We start from the raw sequence: 20,908 nt of genomic DNA on the forward strand, positions 1-20,908 counted from the left end.
CATGAAACGAGGTTTGCTGTATGATTCCTTGAAGAACTGTCTCTTGCTGCAGGCTGGTCCCCATGGTCCTGCTGTGTTTCCACCTGGGCCACCCTCCTCCCAGCCCTCCTCATACTGTTGGGACACCTCTTTCTTTTTCAAGATTCAGCCCAGCTGTCTCCTGCTGTGAAGTCTCCCCAGTCCCACCCCTTCCTTGGTGGACTGTGCACCCGCCATGAGCCCTCTCCCTGTGTAGACATCAGTCCTGGCACATGAAGGCCTTGTGTATCTGGCTCTCACCCTGGGCTGTGAGCCCTTGTCTTATAGATCTTTTTTTTTTTTTTTTTAACATCTTTATTGGAGTATAATTGCTTTACAATGGTGTGTTAGTTTCTGCTTTATAACAAAGTGAATCAGTTATACATATACATATGTTCCCATGTCTCTTCCCTCTTGAATCTCCCTCCCTCCCACCCTCCCTATCTCACCCCTCTATGTGGTCACAAAGCACAGAGCTGATCTCCCTGTGCTATGCGGTTGCTTCCCACTAGCTATCTATTTTACGTTTGGTAGTGTATATATGTCCCTGCCACTCTCTCACTTTGTCACATCTTACCCTTCCCCCTCCCCATATCCTCAAGTCCATTCTCTAGTAGGTCTGTGTGTTTATTCCCGTCTTGCTACTAGGCTCTTCATGACCTTTCTTTTTTTTCCCCTTAGATTCCATATATATGTGTTAGCATACTGTATTTGTTTTTCTCTTTCTGACTTACTTCACTCTGTATGACAGACTCTAACTCCATCCACCTCACTACAAATAACTCCATTTCGTTACTTTTTATGGCTGAGTAATATTCCATTGTATATATGTGTCACATCTTCTTTATCCGATGATGGACATTTAGGTTGCTTCCATGTCCTGGCTATTGTAAATAGAGCTGCAGTGAACATTTTGGTACATGACTCTTTTTGAATTATGGTTTTCTCAGGGTATATGTCCAGTAGTGGGATTGCTGGGTCGTATGGTAGTTATATTTTTAGTTTTTTAAGGAGCCTCCATACTGTTCTCCATAGTGGCTGTATCAATTTACATTCCCACCAACAGTGCAAGAGTGTTCCCTTTTGTCCACACCCTCTCCAGCATTTATCGTTTCTAGATTTTTTGATGATGGCCATTCTGACCGGTGTGAGATGATATCTCATAGTAGTTTTGATTTGCATTTCTCTAATGATTAATGATGTTGAGCATTCTTTCATGTGTTTGTTGGCAATCTGTATATCTTCTTTGGAGAAATGTCTATTTAGGTCTTCTGCCCATTTTTGGATTCAGTTGTTTGTTTTTTTGTTATTGAACTGCATGAGCTGCTTGTAAATCTTGGAGGTTAATCCTTTGTCAGTTGCTTCATTTGCAAATATTTTCTCCCATTCTGAGGGTTGTCTTTTGGTCTTGTTTATGGTTTCCTTTGCTGTGCAAAAGCTTTTAAGTCTCATTAGGTCCCATTTGTTTATTTGTGTTTTTATTTCCATTTCTCTAGGAGGTGAGTCAAAAAGGATCTTGCTGTGATTTATGTCATAGAGTGTTCTGCCTATGTTTTCCTCTAAGAGTTTTATAGTGTCTGGCCTTACATTTAGGTCTTTAATCCATTTTGAGTTTATTTTTGTGTATGGTGTTAGGGAGTGTTCTAATTTCATACTTTTACATGTACCTGTCCAGTTTTCCCAGCACCACTTATTGAAGAGGCTGTCTTTTCTCCACTGTATATGCTTGCCTCCTTTATCAAAGATAAGGTGACCATATGTGCGTGGGTTTATCTCTAGGCTTTCTATCCTGTTCCATTGATCTATATTTCTGTTTTTGTGCCAGTACCATACTGTCTTGATTACTGTAGCTTTGTAGTATAGTCTGAAGTCAGGGAGCCTGATTCCTCCAGCTCCATTTGTCATTCTCAAGAAGATACAAATAGATGGAGAGATATACGATGTTCTTGGATTGGAAAAATCAACATTGTGAAAATGACTCTTACTACCCAAAGCAATCTACAGATTCAATGCAATCCCTATCAAACTACCACTGGCATTTTTCACAGAACTAGAACAAAAAATTTCACAATTTTTATGGAAACACAAAAGACCCCGAATTGTCTTATTGATCTTTGAGTCTGCCGAGCCCCAAAGAGGTGAAAACTTAATAGTCAAATGAAGGGTTGCTCCAACACAAAGCCTGGTTTTCTTTCTTCCTCCCTCCCTCCCTCCCTCCCTTCCTTTCTCTCTTTCTCTCTGTCTCTCTCTTTCTCTTTCTTAAATTTATTTTATTCAAGTATAGTTAATTTACAATGTTGCCTTAATTTCTGCTGTACAGCAAAGTGAGATATATATATGTGTATATATATATGTGTGTATATATATATACACACACACACACACACACATACATACACGTTCTTTATCATATTCTTTTCTATTAAGGATTATCATAGGGTATTGAATATAGTTCCCTGTGCTCTACAGTAGGACCTTGTTGTTTACTGATTCTATATATAATAGTCTGCGTCTGCTAACCCCAAACTCCCAATCCATCCCTCCCCCATAACGCCTAGTTTTCTCTTCCACGTCATAACTCTCTTGGCTCATGTTCGGTGAGTGTAGGTGAGTCCTGAGTCCTCCCACTTCCCAGCTATGCTGAGCACTGCTGTCATCTTTCCCTTACCTGGCTGCAATGGTCTGACCTATCTCCCTGCTGCCACGTTTGAATTTCCTCCACCCAGTTGGTGCATGTTCTGAACAGCTGCTGGAGTCGTCCTTTAAGAATTCAAATCAGATCCCCTGCTTAAAACCCCACGTGGTGACTCCCTCTTGTGAGAGCACCGGAATCACAACAAACTGCGGAACAGTCATCAACAGGAAGACACTGGAATTCACCAAAAAAGGTACCCCACATCCAGAGACAAAGGGGAAGCCACAGTGAGATGGTAGGAGGGGCGCAATCACAATAAAATCAAATCCCATAACCCCTGGGTGGGTGACTCACAAACTGGAGAACACTTACACCACAGAAGTCCACCCACTGGAGTGAAGGTTCTGAGCCCCACGTCAGGCTTCCCAACCTGGGAGTCTGTCAACAGGAGGAGGAATTCCTAGAGAATCAGACTTTGAAGGCTACCGGGATTTGATTGCAGGAATTTGACAGGACTGGGGGAAACAGAGACTCCACTCTTGGAGGGCACACACAAAGTAGTGTGCACATCAGGACCCAGGAGAAGGAGCAGTGACCCCACAGGAGACTGAACCAGACCTACCTGCTAGTGTCGGAGGGTTTCTTGCAGAGGTGGGGGGTGGCTCTGACTCACCGTGAGTACAAGGACACTGGCAGCAGAAGTTCTGGGACGTACTCCTTGGCATGAGCCCTCCCAGAGTCCGCCATTAGCCCCACCAAAGAGCCGGGTAGGCTCAAGTGTTGGGTCACCTCAGGCCAAACAACCAACAGGGAGGGAACCCAGCCCCTCCCATGAGCAGACAAGTGGATTAAAGTTTTACTGAGCTCTGCCCACCACCAGTCCCTCCCATCAGGAAACTTGCACAAGCCTCTTAGATAGCCTTATCCACCAGAGGGCAGACAGCAGAAGCAAGAAGAACTACAATTCTGCAGCCTGTGGAAGGTAAACCACATTCACAGAAACATAGGCAAAATGAAAAGGCAGAGGGCTATGTAGCAGATGAAGGAACAAGTTAAACCCCAGAAAAACAACTAAATGAAGTGGAGATAGGAAACCTTCCAGAAAAAGAATTCAGAATAATGATAGTGAAGATGATCCAGGACCTCGGAAAAAGAATGGAGGCAAAGATCGAGAAGATGCAAGAAATGATTAACAAAGACCTAGAAGAATTAAAAAACAAACAAACAGAGATGAACAATACAATAACTGAAATGAAAACTACACTAGAAGGAACCAATAGCAGAATAACTGAGGCAGAAGAACAGATAAGTGACCTGGAAGACAAAATGGTGGAATTCACTGCCACAGAACAGAATAAAGAAAAAAGAATGAAAAGAAATGAAGACAGCCTAAGAGACCTCTGGGACAATATTAAATGCAACAACATTCACATTATAGGGGTCCCAGAAGGAGAAGAGAGAGAGAAAGGACCCGAGAAAATATTTGAAGAGATTATAGTTGAAAACTTCCCTAATATGGGAAAGGAAATAGCCACCCAAGTCCAGGAAATGCAGAGAGTCCCATACAGGATAAACCCAAGGAGAAACACACCGAGACACATAGTAATCAAATTGGCAAAAATTAAAGACAAAGAAAAATTATTGAAAGCAGCAAGGGAAAAACGACAAATAACATACAAGGGAACTCCCATAAGGGTAACGGCTGATTTCTCAGCAGAAACTCTACAAGCCAGAAGGGAGTGGCATGATATACTTAAAGTGATGAAAGGGAAGAACCTACAACCAAATTACTCTACCCAACAAGGATCTCATTCAGATTCGATGGAGAAATCAAAAGCTTTACAGACAAGCGAAAGCTAAGAGAATTCAGCACCACCAAACCAGCTCTACAACAAATGCTAAAGGAACTTCTCTAAGTGGGAAACACAAGAGAAGAAAAGGACCTACAGAAACAAACCCAAAACAATTAAGAAAATGGTAATAGGAACATACATATCGATAATTACCTTAAACGTGAATGGATTAAATGCTCCAACCACAAGACACAGGTTTGCTGAATGGATACAAAAACAAGACCCACATACATGCTGTCTACAAGAGACCCACCTCAAACCTAGGGACACATACAGACTGAAAGTGAGGGGATGAAAAAAGATATTCCATGCAAACGGAAATCAAAAGAAAGCTGGAGTAGCAATACTCATATCAGATAAAGTACACTTTAAAATAAAGAATGTTACAAGAGACAAGGAAGGACACTACATAATAATCAAGGGATCAATCCAAGAAGAAGATATAACAATTATAAATATATATGCACCCAACATAGGAGCACCTCAATACATAAGGCAACTGCTAACAGCTCTAAAAGAGGAAATCGAAAGTAACACGATAATAGTGGGGGACTTTAATACCTCACTTTCACCAATGGACAGATCATCCAAACAGAAAATTAATAAGGAAACACAAGCTTTAATTGACACAATAGACCAGATAGATTTTATTGATAATTATAGGACATTCCATCCAAAAACACCAGATTACACTTTCTTCTCAAGTGCACACAGAACATTCTCCAGGATAGATCACATCTTGGGTCACAAATCAAGCCTCAGTAAATTTAAGAAAATTAAAATCATATCAAGCATCTTTTCTGACCACAACGCTATGAGATTAGAAATCAATTACAAGGAAAAAAACAAAAAACACAAACACATGGAGGCTAAACAATACGTTACTAAATAACCAAGAGATCACTGAAGAAATCAAAGAGGAAATCAAAAAATACCTAGAGACAAATGACAATGAAAACACGACGATCCAAAACCTATGGAATGCAGCAAAAGCAGTTCTAAGAGGGAAGTTTATAGCAATACAAACCTACCTCAAGAGACAAGAAAAATCTCAATCTAACCTTACACCTAAAGGACTAGAGAAAGAAAAACAAACAAAACCCAAAGTTAGTAGAAGGAAAGAAATCATAAAGATCAGAGCAGAAATAAATGAAATAGAAACAAAGAAAACAATAGCAAAGATCAATAAAACTAAAAGCTGGTTCTTTGAGAAGATAAACAAAATTGATAAGCCATTAGTCAGACTCATCAAGAAAAAGAGGGAGAGGACTCAAATCAATAAAATTAGAAATGAAAAAGGAGAAGTTACAACAGACACCGCAGAAATACAAAGCATCCTAAGAGACTACCACAAGCAACTCTATGCCAATAAAATGGACAACGTGGACGAAATGGACAAATTCTTAGAAAGGTATAACCTTCCAAGACTGAACCAGGGAGAAATAGAAAATATGAACAGACCAATCACAAGTAATGAAATTGAAACTGTGATTAAAAATCTTCCAACAAAAGTCCAGGACCAGATGGCTTCACAGGTGAATTCTATCAAACATTTAAAGAAGAGCTAACACCCATCTTTCTCAAACTCTTCTCAAAAATTGCAGAGGAAGGAAAACTCCCAAACTCATTCTATGAGGCCACCATCACCCTGATACCAAAACCAGAGAAACATACTACAAAAAAAGAAAATTACAGACCAATATCACTGATGAATATAGATGCAAAAATCCTCAACAAAATACTAGCAAACAGAATCCAACAGCACATTAAAGGAATCATACACCATGATCAAGTGGGATTTATCCTAAGGATGCAAGGATTCTTCAGTGTATGCAAATCAATCAATGTGATACACCATATTAACAAATTTTAGAATAAAAACCATAAGATCATATCAATAGATACAGAAAAAGCTTTTGACAAAATTCCACACCCATTAATAATAAAAAACTCTCCAGAAAGTGGGCATAGAGGGAACCTACCTCAACATAATGAAGGCCATATATGACAACCCACAGCAAAAATCATTCTCAATGGTGAAAAACTGAAAGCATTTACTCTAAGATCAGGAACAAGAAAAGGATGTCCACTTTTGCCACTATTATTCAACACAGTTTTGGTAGTCCTAGCCATGGCAATCAGAGAAGAAAAAGAAATAAAAGGAATACAAATTGCAAAAGAAGAAGTAAAACTGTCAGTGTTTGCAGATGACATGATACTATACATAGAGAATCCTAAAGATGCCACCAGAAACCTACTAGAGCTAATCAATGAATTTGGTAAAGTTGCAGGATACAAAATTAATGCACAGAAGTCTCTTGCATTCCTATACACAAATGATGAAAAATCTGAAAGAGAAATTAAGGAAACATTCCCATTTACCATTGCAACAAAAAGAATAAAACACCTAGGAATAAACCTACCTAAGGAGACAAAAGACCTGTATGCAGAAAACTATAAGACACTGATGAAAGAAATTAAAGATGATACCAACAGATGGAGAGATATACCATGTTCTTGGGTTGGAAGAATCAATATTGTGAAAATGACTATACTACCCAAAGCAATCTACAGATTCAATGCAATCCCTATCAAACTATCACTGGCATTTTTCACAGAACTAGAACAAAAAATTTCACAATTTGTATGGAAACACAAAAGACTCCGAATAGCCAAAGCAATCTTGAGAAAGAAAAACGGAGCTGGAGGAATCAGACTCCCAGACTTCAGACTGTACTACAAAGTTACAATAATCAATACAGTATGGTACTGGCACAAAAACAGAAATATAGATCAATGGAACAGGATAGAAAGCCCAGAGATAAACCCACGCACATATGGTCACCTTATTTTTGATAAACGAGGCAAAAATATACAATGGAGAAGACAGCCTCTTCAATAAGTGGTGCTGGGAAAACTGGACAGCTACATGTAAAAGAATGAAATTAGAACACTCCCTAACACCATACATAAAAATAAACTCAAAATGGATTAAAGACCTAAATGTAAGGCCAGATACTATAAAACTCTTAGAGGACAACATAGGCAGAACACTCTATGACATAAATCACAGCAAGGTCCTTTTCGACCCACCTCCTAGAGAAATGGTAATAAAAACAAACCTAATGCAACTTAAAAGCTTTTGCACAGCAAAGGAAACCATAAACAAGATGAAAAGACAACACTGAGGATGGGAGAAAATATTTGCAAATGAAGCAACTGACAAAGGATTAATCTCCAAAATTTACAAGCAGCTCATGCAGCTCAATATCAAAAAAACAAACAACCCAATCCAAAAATGGGCAGAAGACCTAAATAGATGTTTCTCCAAAGAAGATATACAGATTGCCAACAAACACATGAAAGAATGCCCCACATCACTAATCATTAGAGAAATGCAAATCAATACTACAATGAGGTATCATCTCACACCAGTTAGAATGGGCATCATCAGAAAATTTTCAAACACCAAATGCTGGAGAGGGTGTGTACACAAGGGAACCCTCCTGCACTGTTGGTGGGAATGTAAATTGATACAGCCACTATGGAGAACATTATGAAGGTTCTGTAAAAAAACTCAAAATAGAACTACCATACGACCCAGCAATCCTGCTACTGGGCATATACCCAGAAAAAAACCATAATTCAAAAAGACACATGCACCCCAATGTTCATTGCAGCACTATTTACAATAGCCAGGTCATGGAAGCAACCTAAATGCCCATCGACAGACGAATGGATAAAGAAGATGTGGCACATATATACAATGGAATATTACTCAGCCATAAAAAGGAACGAAATTGGGTCATTTGTAGAGATGTGGATGGATCTAGAGACTGTCATACAGAGTGAAGTAAGTCAGAAAGAGAAAAACAAATATCGTATACTAATGCATATATATGGAACCTAGAACAATGGTACAGATGAACCAGTTTGCAGGGCAGAAATAGAGACACAGATGTAGAGAACAAACATATGGACACCAAGGGGCGAAAGTGGCAGTGGGGTTGGTGGTGGTGTGATGAATTGGGAGACTGGGAGTGACATATATACACTAATATTTATAAAATAGATAACTAATAAGAACCTGCTGTATAAAAAATTAATAAAATTTAAAAAAAAACAAACCCCACGTGGCTCTCCATCTCTTACGCTGGAGGAAAACTCAACAGACTTGCAAATCTCCTTAATAGGCTTGCAAAACCCAACACTGATGCTTCCCATCTCCAGCTGTTACGGAATGCAAGTTTGTGTGCCTGACCCACAGTTAGGCCAAACAATACCGAAACTTAGGGATTTAGTGCAGAGAAAGGTTTATTGCAGGGTTATGCAAGGAGACGGTGGCTCATGCCCCCCAAAAGCCCAAACTCCCCAAAGGGTTTCAGCAAAGCCTTTTTAAAGGCAACCTGAGGGAGGGGCGTGGTTGGTTGTTGCACATTTCCTGGTGTTGGAATCCTTTGTTCTTGCAGCTGTCCGCGTAGGTCAGGTCACAATGTTCCTGTAAACGTCCAACAAGACAAATGTTAGTCTCTGTTCTGCAACTTTTCATCTCTATATGAACAGGAAAGTATTATACCCTTAAAGGTCAGAGCCTTGAGAATGGGCTTTCCTGTCTATTTCAGGCTATAGGCAACATTCTTAACTCAGAGCAAAAGCAGTGGAATACAAAGGTTAAAGTAAAAGAAACATTGCTGATATGGAGTCAGACTCGTTCTTCCCTATTACATGGCGCCCACTAGAGTCATCGGAGATTCTGGTTCAGGTTCCAGTGCCCACGTGTGGGAATCGTGGTTAGACTCTGCAGGTGGTGGTAAAGTGTATAACCTGGGTGGAGAACCACAGCTGTCTTTGCTTTCACCTCTACTCCTGGCCTGCCTTCTCATGCCCTCGTGCCCCCTCCCTCCCACTGTATGCACTGTGTCCCCGGTCCTTCCTCACCCTTCCCTCTACTGGCCCCCACAGCCGGCTCCTGTGGTCATTTGGGTCATGGTTTAATTAACTCCTCCCTGAGGAGCCTTCCTGACCACCCCGGTCCTCCTTGACCATGTGGCCATGATTCTTTTTCATCACAGCACTTGCCTGATAATTTGTAGCTGATTTGTTAATTATCTGACGCCTTCTTCAATAATGAAGTCTCATAGTGCCAGGATCTTACCATTTTTATTTTCTTCTGAGCATTCCCTGGAGGCATAGTAGTTGCTCATTAAATGTAGGAGGCAGGAAGAAGGAAGAAGAGAAAGGGATTTTGGATTGGTCTCCTGGGAAATGGACCAACACTTGTCAGGGCGACCAAAAGATGGAATCTGCAACCAGGGGTTGGTGGCCGTGTTCTGAGGTTGAGGGCATGTGTGGACAGGGCTGGACTGATTTGGACTGAAACCCAGCTCTGCCACTCACTCATTCACTGCATAAACCTGAGCAGGAAACCCTTGGCCCTTTGAACTTTGATTTTCCAACCCTAAAATACAAAAAAATTATGAGTATGTCACAGGGTTGGTGTGAAGATCTATGGCGATCCAATAAACACTAGCTGTTTATTATAAGTAGTAATGCTGACCCGCAGGTGTCACCCTGCCCCCTCCCCTCTTCCTGCCGCTTTCCCTCTCAAAGTGCCAAATAGGGTTCTTTCTACTCTAGTGAGGTTGGGAGCCATTAGCGACACACTTTATTTATTTCAAACAGCTTCCTCTAGGGAGGTAGAGCCTCGCTTTCTTCCTCTCTTCCATCCCATCCAGAAAGCAACCCCACTGTCCATCACATGGGCCTGGTGCTGTTATGAAAACTCAAAATCAGCAGCAGCCAGAGAGGTGTGGGGTGGGCCCTCTTGGATACAGACATGCTTGTTTTGCACCTAACATGGGCTGCTGGGCCCAGAATTTCAACTTGTGCTGAGGCACAGCGGGCGGAGAAGAGTTCAGAAAACAAAACAGTGGAGGTGCCAGATAGCTCACATTTGCTTTTGTTTCCTCTTGGAAATAAGACCAAAGCTTCATTGTGGTATCAGGTGCTCAAAAGAAACAAATCAAACCGAACCAAAACAAAAACAGAACTAACTTCTGAGGGGAGACCACATACAATTGAACTGAGATTATAGAAATGTTATAAATGCACTTTGTAACATTTCTGTTCCCTTGGGGTACCCTGCATCTGTTCACATCAGCCTTTCCCTAATCCTGAGTGACTCCTGAGGAATGCTGGTGCAGACCCAAGTCTAAGTCTTTGTAGGAGGCTCCTTCTCCCTGCCTCAGTGGGAGTCTTCAGGCGGACACATATTTGCTTGCCTGAGACCCTGACTGCCTTAAGGTGACAGCCCATTTCTTTGGGATGCTGCTGGGATTTTCCTGAGGTCCCGGGTTCTGGCCGGGCCCTTTCTGGTGTGTGAGCAGAGGGTGGGCGCTGGGCGGCGTCTCTGCAGATCAGTCTTCATGGCGACCTTGACTCTCCTGGTTCACATGGCCCAGTGCCTTTCCAAACACTGGGGGCATTTTCCCTTCACTGGGAAAACTCTTCTGATTTCTTTCTCTTTTCTTCTATTTTTCCTTTGAATCTTGTCTTTGAAGTTGAATAATGGTGCCATCTTTTTCTTTTATGTTTTTAACCAGACAGAATGCAAGCTCAGCTACTGTGTTGTTTCCATATTGTTAATCGGTAGCTGTATTATAGTTCCGCAGAGGGGAAGAGATGTCTTCGTATCCATGCCTCTATCCCACCTTCTTGTATATTCCTGGAAAATTCTGTATATTCTCAAGCCTGAGAAATCTTCGGTGGCTCCACTGGAGTATTGAGAGAGGGGGGACAGGCCCAGGTCAGGGAGACTGATAGAAACATGGTGGGGTCTTGGCTGGGGGTCACGGGGAGCCCACTGCAACTCCGTGATTGAAGGGCACCGAGTCACCTGTCTGCTTATGCTGAATGAGGCAGGGGAGCAGGTTACCATCCAGGGGTTCCGGTTACCATCCAGGGGTTCCAGGCAGTATGTGTGGCGGCTGCTCAGACGCGTCCCCATGCAACAAGCACCCCCATGGAACATTTTTGTGTGCCAGCCTCTTGGCTGACCCATAGGGCTGAGAGTCTCATGGGGATTTCAGAGTTATTGCAAAAATTTATACACTATTTTTGAAAAAACACAGACCATTTTTAAGTGTGCCATCTGTAAATATCCTTGTGATGAGTAATATGTACTTTCATTAAAAAAAATTCCAGACTCATAGTCATTTTTAGCCACGGTGTACTTTCTTAAAGGACACCAGACAGACATTACTATTATGTTGTTGTCCATTACACTTTCTGACCTCGGAAAGGGCTAATCCCTCCACTAGAAAGGATGCAGAGGCCGAGCATCCCTGACGGAGACTACAGTTGTGAGTGAAAGCTCCTGCTCTCAAAGTGTTCTAGCAATAGTGGGAGATTTCCTTGTCCTGAGAGGCACCAAAAACCTAGTGTGGAGATTTTCTGTGGATGGGATGACCTCACACCCAGGGCCCTGCACCCACAGCGACACTGAAACACATTTTCGTGCCACAGTGGCACTACCCCAGTAAACTATGACTCTTTATTGCTAAATGAAGCATGCAAAGGAGTCACTGACCATAAAGTCTATTAGATGTTAACCTTGAATTTCATGCCCATATTTAACTGTTGTCAAGACCAACCTGTTAGTTGTTGATTTCAATACAACTGTGCATGGTGTGTGTGTCTACTGAGTCCTGCTGTGTTTGTAACAGGCTGGGCTTACATTAAGGATGGATAACAGAGAGTGAACCAAGCCCACCATGATGTTTCTCTAGAAATGTGCAACATCTGTACCTTCTGAAATTAATCCTCTTTCCACTTTTTTTTTTTCCAGATAACTTGTTCAAACCGAAAGAAAGGTACATTTCAGAGAAGGAGATGCACATGCGATCTAAAAGGTACTTGGTTATATTGTGTGAGGTCAAAAAAAGTGGGGGAGGAGGGAGGAGGGATGGCTTGATGGATCCAGGCACTGTCCAGCTGGGCCACTATTTCTAGGTCCACGTTTAATCTCTGAGGTCTTCTTGGCCGTGGATTTGAAAAGCTGGCTGAAAGAAGTGAAGTTGTTGAATTGCGCCTCTGAACGCTAATGTCGTTCTTGGAAAAACCTTAGGAAAGTGGTGGGTCTTGGATTCTGAACCAGTCCTGTAATTGGTCTCTAAGACATCCCCAGACTCATAACAGGAATGCTTCTGCGCTTTCCCATCATTGCTCTGGGCAGGTGCTCTTTGTCACTGTGTACCTTCGCAGGTAATTTTATGAGGAGGAGGGAAGCTGGGTCTCCTGGGGGCCTTGACAGTGGCAGAGCCTAGAGAAAAGCATCCAGACTTGGAGGCCGATGGTGCATGGGGCCGGCAAAGCCACAGAGGGCCACGAGCCGGCCTTTTTGGCACTGCATCACCGGCGGGCTTGGCGGCCCTGCTGCCCGCAAACTCTCCCTGTCCTGCTTGGCTGGTTGCTACTCTAGACGCCCACTCATTCTCACCAACACACAAAGGCTGCCATTCTTTCTGAGACCTGGCCTCCCAGCCCAAATGTAATAATTTGACAGAGTTTGCCAAGTTCATCCAAGTAAAATGTCATTAGTTTATAATAAAGTATCTAGCGCTGGGAGGAACTATAACAATTAAACCAAATTGATAGTGCAACTTAGAGAAACCATTAAAATAGGAAGAATACATTTCTCCCCACTCCAGGCACAAAATCTCTGCTTTCCCATGATTATATTGTTTCCATGACAATTAGCCAACTTTGATTATCTGTAGGGAACCTCTTTGTAAATAAAAAAGTAAAAGTGAGGGGGAAGGGAACCATCCCATTAACGACGCAACGCGCAGCTTTCTAACTGGGGTTTTTTAAGGGCCACTGGGTTTCAAGACCTGCCGTTTCAGAAGTGCAAAGTTGTGTATACCTCACGCCAAAAGTATTCCTTTTTCAATTTGGTGGAAAATTCAGCCAAATCTTCCCCTCCTGGTCCCTAAGTCCAGAGCTGCTATTACGGAGACTTGAAATTAAAATGTAGATCTCAAAGCAGCATTCGTGGACAGAGTATCACCACGTCATTTTACTGAAGAGGAAACTGAGGCTCTGAGAGGACCAATGAGCAGAGTGAGGCTGTTCCCCACATCATGGCTTCCCTGGCTGGAAGCCAGGTCTCCTCAGATGCGCTCAGTAACGGGACTTCCGCTCTGCTCTGTGGGCTGCGCCCTGGGTGGGCTCAGACCCCGGGTCTCAGACCTCACGCACCCACAGAATCACACTGGAGCTTCCTTTGCTTTTGTATTCTTTGTTATTAGTTATATTATTAAATTACATTTTCATTAAAAAAATTTCAAACAGAGGAGAGAGAGCTGAAGTCCCTCATGACCGACTGTCCCCCCCTCCCGCCCCACCTCCCAGCCTGGTACTTTCTCCAGAGACACCACAGTTGTCAGCAGCCTATATATCATTCCAGGCCTTTCTCTCTGCCTGAAAATAGACGTTTATTTGTACATCCATTTAGACATACAAATTAGATAACCATTTAGTATCTAATTAGGTAACTATTATTAGTTATCTAATTCTTAACCATAAACGGGATCATGCTATATACAGTATTGTCTTTCTGTAGCGTGCTTCTTTTACTGTGTGTCCGTGAGGCTCCTTCTATGTCAGAAGACATGGGTGGTTTTCCTCACTGATGCAGAGCGGTCCATTGTACAGATGTGCCGTAATTTACTGAGGATGCTCTGTTAGGAAAATACTGCAGCAGAAGCTCCAGGGCGGAGGCCTAGGAATCTTTATCCTAAACTCCCCACAAGATCAGAGGGTCAGGATCAGGAAGATGCGTCTCTATGGATCCAGAAGGATTTCCACTGTGGGGCTCTGGGACATGTCAGATTTCCTACTCATCCTGACGGTCTTCTCCTGGTCCCCTCTAGAATTGCTCTTGGATTGGGCAATCGTGTGTTCATTTATTCATTTAGATCATGTCGATGCCCTCCGTGTGCCAGGCACTGTGCTATGTGCAAGCAATTCCCGGGTCACTCTACACTACATGATTGGGGAACAGCGTTGCATGAAGTCAGACAGACCGAGGCCGGGCTCCCAGCCCCTCATGCACCAGCCGAGAGACGTCACTGGCCTGCTGACCTCACTGGGGCTGGGTTCCTCACGCCCATAACAGCAGGACACTGGACGGTGTCTCTTCCAACTGCCGTGAGGGCTACCCGGGAAAATTCGTGTCGGATGATTAGCCTAGTAAGGAGCTCTCTTGCACTGTTGGTGGGAATGTATATTGGCACAGCCGCGATGGAGAACAGTATGGAGGTTCCTTTAAAAACTAAAAATAGAACTACCATATGATCCAACAATCCCACTTCTGAGCATATATTGAGGGAAAAGCATAATTCGAAAAGACACATGCACCCCAATGTTCACTGCAGCACTATTCACAATAGCCAGGACATGGAAGCAACCTCAGTGTCCATCAACAGATGAATGGATAAAGAAGATGTGGTATATATATACAATGGAATATTACTCGGCCATAAAAAAGAATGAAATAATGCCATTTGTAGCAACATGGATGGACCTAGAGATGATCATACTAAGTGAAGGAGGTCAGACAGAGAAAGAGAGATATCATATGATATCAATTATATGTGGAATCTAAAAATATAATGATAGAAATGAACTTATTTGCAAAACAGAAATAGACCCACAGACATAGAAAACAAACTTATGCTTACCAAAGGGGAAAGGCGGGAAGGGTAAATTAGGAGTTTGGGATTAACACATGCACACTACTATATATAAAATAGATAACCAACAAGGACCTACTGTATAGCACAGGGAACTAGAATCAATACTTTGTAATAACCTATAAAGGAAAAGAATCTAAAAAATAATATATATGTATATGTATAACTGAATCACTGCTGTATACCTGAAACTAACATAACATTGTAAATCAGCTATATTTCAATACAAAATAAATAGATAAAAATTTTAAAAAGGTAAATTCATAAAAAGATTATTAGCCTAGTGCCCTATAACCAAGACAATGTCACCTGCTAATATTGTCATCATCAATACTTGTATAGTTTGTAATTATTATTTTAAGAGGGCAACATGTTAAACAAATTTTGTCTGGCTTTCAAACATGAGACAAAATAAAACGAGATGTTAAGCCAAGTGCTATGTGTACAGCACCCCAAAAGCTCAGGCTACAGTATCTCCTCTGTGTCTGTGGATTCCAGCAGAAATCTTGTTTGGCATCAGTACATAAACAATTTCTGTAGGGAAGTAAGAAAAAAGGGCCCAGAAGAAGGGTCCCTCAGGCCCTGCTTGTATCTTGGAAGCTCCTAATTTTACACCAGGACAAGAACATAATATCAATACATATGCCTGAGAGGTATTTGGAAACAGCTTAACTAGGAATGCAGTAGGTAGAGGCATATTTTATGTGTGTGTCATTCCAGTACAATTCCTGCTACTTCCATTGATTCGCTGCTCCTTTTCTAAGTCATAGGGAGACAAAAATTGAGTGGCAAAAAGGTATTTGGTAAAAGGTAAGTTTACACTCAGAGTGGCAAAGCGGTAGGTCTAGAATCTCTCATTTTACAAGCAAGTGGTTAATTATCGTAGAAGATGGAGGGACAAGAAAAGTGACTTCTGATTAAACAACCGGCCTCTCCAGCTTTGCCCTGGGTGGGGCTCCATCTGCTGCGTGGCCCCTGCCTGGGCAGCCCCATCTGGAGATGGTCAGGGGAGCCCCGGGTCTTGGGGTCTCACAGATGCGAGGCGGCCCATATGCAGCTGATCGTCCCTTTGAAATGGAAGAGCCTGCTGACAAGGGAGGAAACAGATCCACAGCAGACACACGCTGTCTCGCTACCACTCAGAGTGTTTTCTGAATCTGTTTCAGAATCTATACTAACTTGCCGGAAGTTAGAAAGAAAAAAGAAGAGAAAGAGAAAAGGATGCTCTTACAGAGTAACAGACTCCGGGCCGAAGTCTTCAAAAAGGTAACGGCCCGGCCGCCAGCAGGTGTCACGTGTGTGTGGTGCCCAGATGCTGACTCTGAACTTGACTTCTTTGTCTCTAATTCCCTAGCAATTACTGGACCAGCTCCTTCAAAGGAACGCAGTCTAACCACAGGCTGCCCCGCTGACCCTCTACCTGGACCTGGGATGACTTCAAACGCTGGATAAGCCATTAAACTTAGCATTATCTTCATGACGTGAAACACTTATTTTACTTTTGATTTTTTTTTTTTTTTCCATAAAGGAAAGCATAGCTTCCTGAATTGCTGACCCAAACCAAGCAGAAACTATAACGCTTGAGGAACTGGACCATCAGACTGCAGTGGGGTAATCAACTCAACTGGCCCCACTCGATACAGTCCCTTCATTTTTTTTTACTTCTGAATGTTATCTTTTGCTTCTGGTTTTTCCCCCTACCATTTCCACTCAGGCGGAAAGGTCTTCTATGCTCAAGTGGGCTTAGATCCCTGGGAGCTGGGGGTTTTTTTCATCGAATTTCTAGGACCTAAAATACATCACTTTCAAAATACCAATCTCAACTTCTGCCAGTTCTGCAAACTCCAAATTTGGGGATATCACACAGTGTGTTCGAAACCTCTCTGGCTGTGTGTGCCACGTAATACTGAAGGCAGACTTTGGAACTAGGCGGGCGCTCTGCCAGAGGCTGGGGACAAGTGACCTGTTTCTTGGTGACCTGGGGTGAGCAGAGCAGCCCTCACTACTCCCACCCTACTCCCAGGACCTGCCTTCGTTTAGCAAAAGAGCCTATTTCCATGGAAGTCATGAGGGCAGAATTGGCTGAACAAAGTTGTAGGTAACTTCAGTGTTTTCTGTAAACCCTCCAGCCCCCAAAAATAGCTGTGTTGCTGAAAATGGCCTGATGGCTCCAACTCTAATGTTTGTTCCTCCAAACAATTACAATGTCCATTATTTATGAATGTGCGTTTGGGGAGTGAAGAGCAATAGTTTTATCAAAAATGGAAATAAATGCAATTATTACAAAAAGTATTGCTCTATTCCGTGTTCTGTGTTATGAACCAAGCAGCCAGTACAGATGGTGCTCAGAGAGAAATGTCACCAAGGTCCAGTGGGCACCTCTGACCTGCGCCTGTGCCACCACCTTCTGACCATCACAGCCCCCAGGCCAGGGCCCTTGTTCTTCCCGATGCCTGGGGAGAAGGTTTTTCCCAGAGAGCTGGCATGAGAGGCGTCGGGATGTTGTTGAGAGCAAGGTTAGGGTCCTGAAGTCCCCACATCTCACTAGGAATCTCCCCGGGGATGAGAAGGCAGTTTAGGGGATTAGGCAGGAGCCCTGGTGACACTTCTGTCCCTTTCCCTCCTCCCACGGCTGCATACACCGTCCCCTCTTCCTGGAATGCCTTTCCTCTGCGTATCTGCTGGAAAACTATTCGAAAGCTCGGCCTCTGAGTCCTCTCCTGTCACGTCTCCTCTGCCCTGCCCTCGGTTTGGATGGGCACTTCAGCCTGGGTGCACGTGGCGTCAGAACCTGTGCAGTGTTGCCCAGCAAGGTGATCTGACCACGCCACCAGGAGCAGAGACTCTGGATTCACGTCTTGGCTGCACTGCTCCCTGGTCTGTGGCTGTAGGCAAGGGTATCAGTCTGGACCCCATCAGGAGAGAGGAACCTCACAGCAGCGTGAACAGGGAAGTTTAATGTACATGGTTATAAACCGTAACAGAGGATTGGAGTAATGCGGGATTGGCTACTGAGCAGTAAAGAGAACTCAAAAGGACACAGGTGGGAATAGCAGATAAAGGGGCAGAGCTGCCCTGAGGACAGGTGCTCCCCAGGTTCCTGGGCTGGGATCCAGGCATTGTTAGAAATGCAGTAGTTGTGGTTCAGCAGGTGCAGAGGAGTTTCTGGGGTGCCATGTGGATGGGACCTGCTGGAAATCCACTCTCTAGGAGGCAGGGGGAGCTGTCTCCTTGGAGGCACTCTGCTACAGCACCACCTGAGGGAGGTGCTGGGGTAGGCAGCTGGCCACCGAGTGCCGCCGGTAGCTTGACCTGTAGGAACTGGGTGGGTGGATGGGGGGGGCACGTTTGCAGGGACCTTGGGCCACTGTCCCTGGTGTGGGAAGCCATGCCCGTCTCCTCCTGCAGTGTCTCTCCTGCTCCCTCTACTGGCAAAGCATGGCAGAGTGCCAGCAGGTAGAGGGGAAACATTTCAAGGGCCTGGATCCATTTTAACAGAGAAGGCAAAAAGGGTGCCTTTGGAGGTGTGGGATGATACACTGACTGGTGTGGCCACTTATTTAACCTTGCCTCAGTTTGCTTATCTCTCCAATGGAGACAGGTTTGTTATAGGAATGGCATAAGCCAGTGTGAGTTGAGTGCGTAGAAGGGTGCCTGGCCCAAAGCAAATAGCCTGAGTGCGTCCTGTCGTATGTACATAGACGTGGAAGTAGAGTGTCCTGATAAACCCTGAGCACAGAGCCAGCAGCTGTTCATTCTCATAACCCCTCAGCTTGGCACTGAGAAGATGCACCAAAAAGACTTGAATTTGTAGACGTTGCTACAGCAAAAATCAGTCGTACAAACAGGATGCTTTGCAAACGTGTTGTCTCTCAAGCTCTTCTCACTCTTAGAAACAATTTCAACAGCATGGTTAGGCTTGCCCTTAAGCTTAATTCGGCTTTTGTGAAATTACTAGGCCTCTTCCGGATTTTTTGTTTTCATCGAATCTGATATTAGTTTAGGATAGTCTTTCTTAGGTAGCTATCCTGCCACACCTTTTTCTTATTTTTCTTTAATATCTTCAGAGAGTTTCCAAAGCTTTCCCTAACCAGTAATTTAAATTCAGGTCCCACCACTTCTAGACAGTTCTGTGACACTTTCTAAAAAGTGGATTTATGTGAGCTAACATCTAAATATCTCAGAATGCCTCGATGGAGCCAGCTTTCAACAATGTCCACGAAGGGCTTCCCCACTCTTTGCAAACCTGATGTCAAGTGTTTAAATCAAAAGAATAAATCAAAGCCCACCTGAGATTAAATGCCACTGAATAATGTATTTCTTAAGACAGTCTTAACTAAGGTGCCTGAAGTAAGTAGTGGGTAGGAATATACGATGTCTGGCTTGAGCCGGTCTTCCCTCTGGACAGCCAGCTCAGGACAAGACTGCAAATTAAACTTTTGGTTTCTGCTCAACTAATTTTTTCTCTATTATCGTAGTTGTTGCTTTTTTGTTTTTTAATGCTGATGAGTGAATTTCAGATATCCAGCATTTCTTTTCTGTTATAATGAGGTTGTAACAGAAATATAATAATGTTATAATAAATATGGAAGTAAAGGTTTGAATCAGAATAGCTGTCCCTATAGTTCTGTCAGGAATTGGTCACCCATGTGCTGGATTCTCTTATTAAAATCAGACTTTGGGAAAGACTAGGGTTTTGAAATTCTAAGTAGAATTTATCATTGTAACTTCAATAATCAAATTCTGTCCTAGAGCTGATTTCTTTACATCTAAGTTTGTTTGGGTTCTGGCATGGAGCAATCCTTCAGTGATAACGCAAGTAGCAGGAGTTAAAGTTTCCTAGCTGGTATTTGTGAGCTCGGACCAGGCGACATTTGGAATCCTTTGAGATGGACAGACCAGACGGTCCCAGCACCAGCCTGCCTTGCTGTGGTCTCCACGACTTCACGTCGAAGGAGAAATGCCTATTTTGGTGATTTGTCCTCTCCGCCAGCTGGTAATGGAATAATGGCTCCCTGGGTGAGTCAGCAAATGCTTGCTCAGATGAAACAAGGCTCATTGAAAGAACTATTTGTGAAACAACCAATTGTTGAAGAGTGTTTGAAAGTCCTGTTCCCTCAGAAGTCCTCCCACGTCGTCGGTACTTGTTGGTATAAAAGTTGCAGGCCATGGACCTGGTCTCCAACCGTATCAAGTGGCCAACAGTCTGAGCTTGAGGCAGATCAGATGCAGAGCAAGAGGAAGGGGATGTGCGGCCACCTCACCCCGCTGGGGGGGTCTCTGACAGCAGGGACGGGCGGGTTCTGGGTTAAGGAAGTAAGAACGTGATGGCCAGAAAAAAAAAAAAATGATTCACTGTGGGTTTGTGTGAGAGTGTGGGCATGTGCATTAAAAGCAAAGGAAATGATCTGCGAAGTGATTAAAATGAGTCTATCAGCACATGGTTCTCCGTTACAGAGTTCATTGTATTTGTACTTTCATCAGTACTTGACAATGACCCACGAATGTCTAGCTAAATAGAAACCTTTTGGAATCGGCTGTGCCTGAGCTGAACGAGCCACCCCAAGGACTGAAACACTTTGGAAGTCGCTCCAGCCTCCTCTGTCCCCCGTGGACACGATGTCCCCCACTTCTCTGGAGAGCAGGCT

At 43.3% G+C, this 20,908-nt stretch overlaps 1 protein-coding gene across 2 annotated transcripts in view; it reads left to right on the plus strand.

The window, feature by feature from the left end:
• LOC309642141 ((E2-independent) E3 ubiquitin-conjugating enzyme FATS) overlaps positions 1–20,265 on the plus strand; it is a 383,737-nt gene extending 363,472 nt beyond the window's left edge. For both annotated transcript variants that reach the window (XM_082423193.1, XM_082423191.1), the window contains 3 exons: positions 12,353–12,416; positions 16,427–16,526; positions 16,615–20,265. In XM_082423193.1, coding sequence (XP_082279319.1) covers positions 12,353–12,416; positions 16,427–16,526; positions 16,615–16,653 — 203 coding nt within the window. In that variant the 3' untranslated portion in view covers positions 16,654–20,265. The remainder of the gene's footprint in view (positions 1–12,352; positions 12,417–16,426; positions 16,527–16,614) is intronic.
• The last annotated feature ends 643 nt before the right edge of the window (positions 20,266–20,908 follow it).

This window comes from Balaenoptera physalus (assembly GCF_965194825.1).
Source record: "Balaenoptera physalus genome assembly, chromosome: 14".
In the NCBI taxonomy this organism is placed as follows: Eukaryota; Metazoa; Chordata; class Mammalia; order Artiodactyla; family Balaenopteridae; genus Balaenoptera; species Balaenoptera physalus.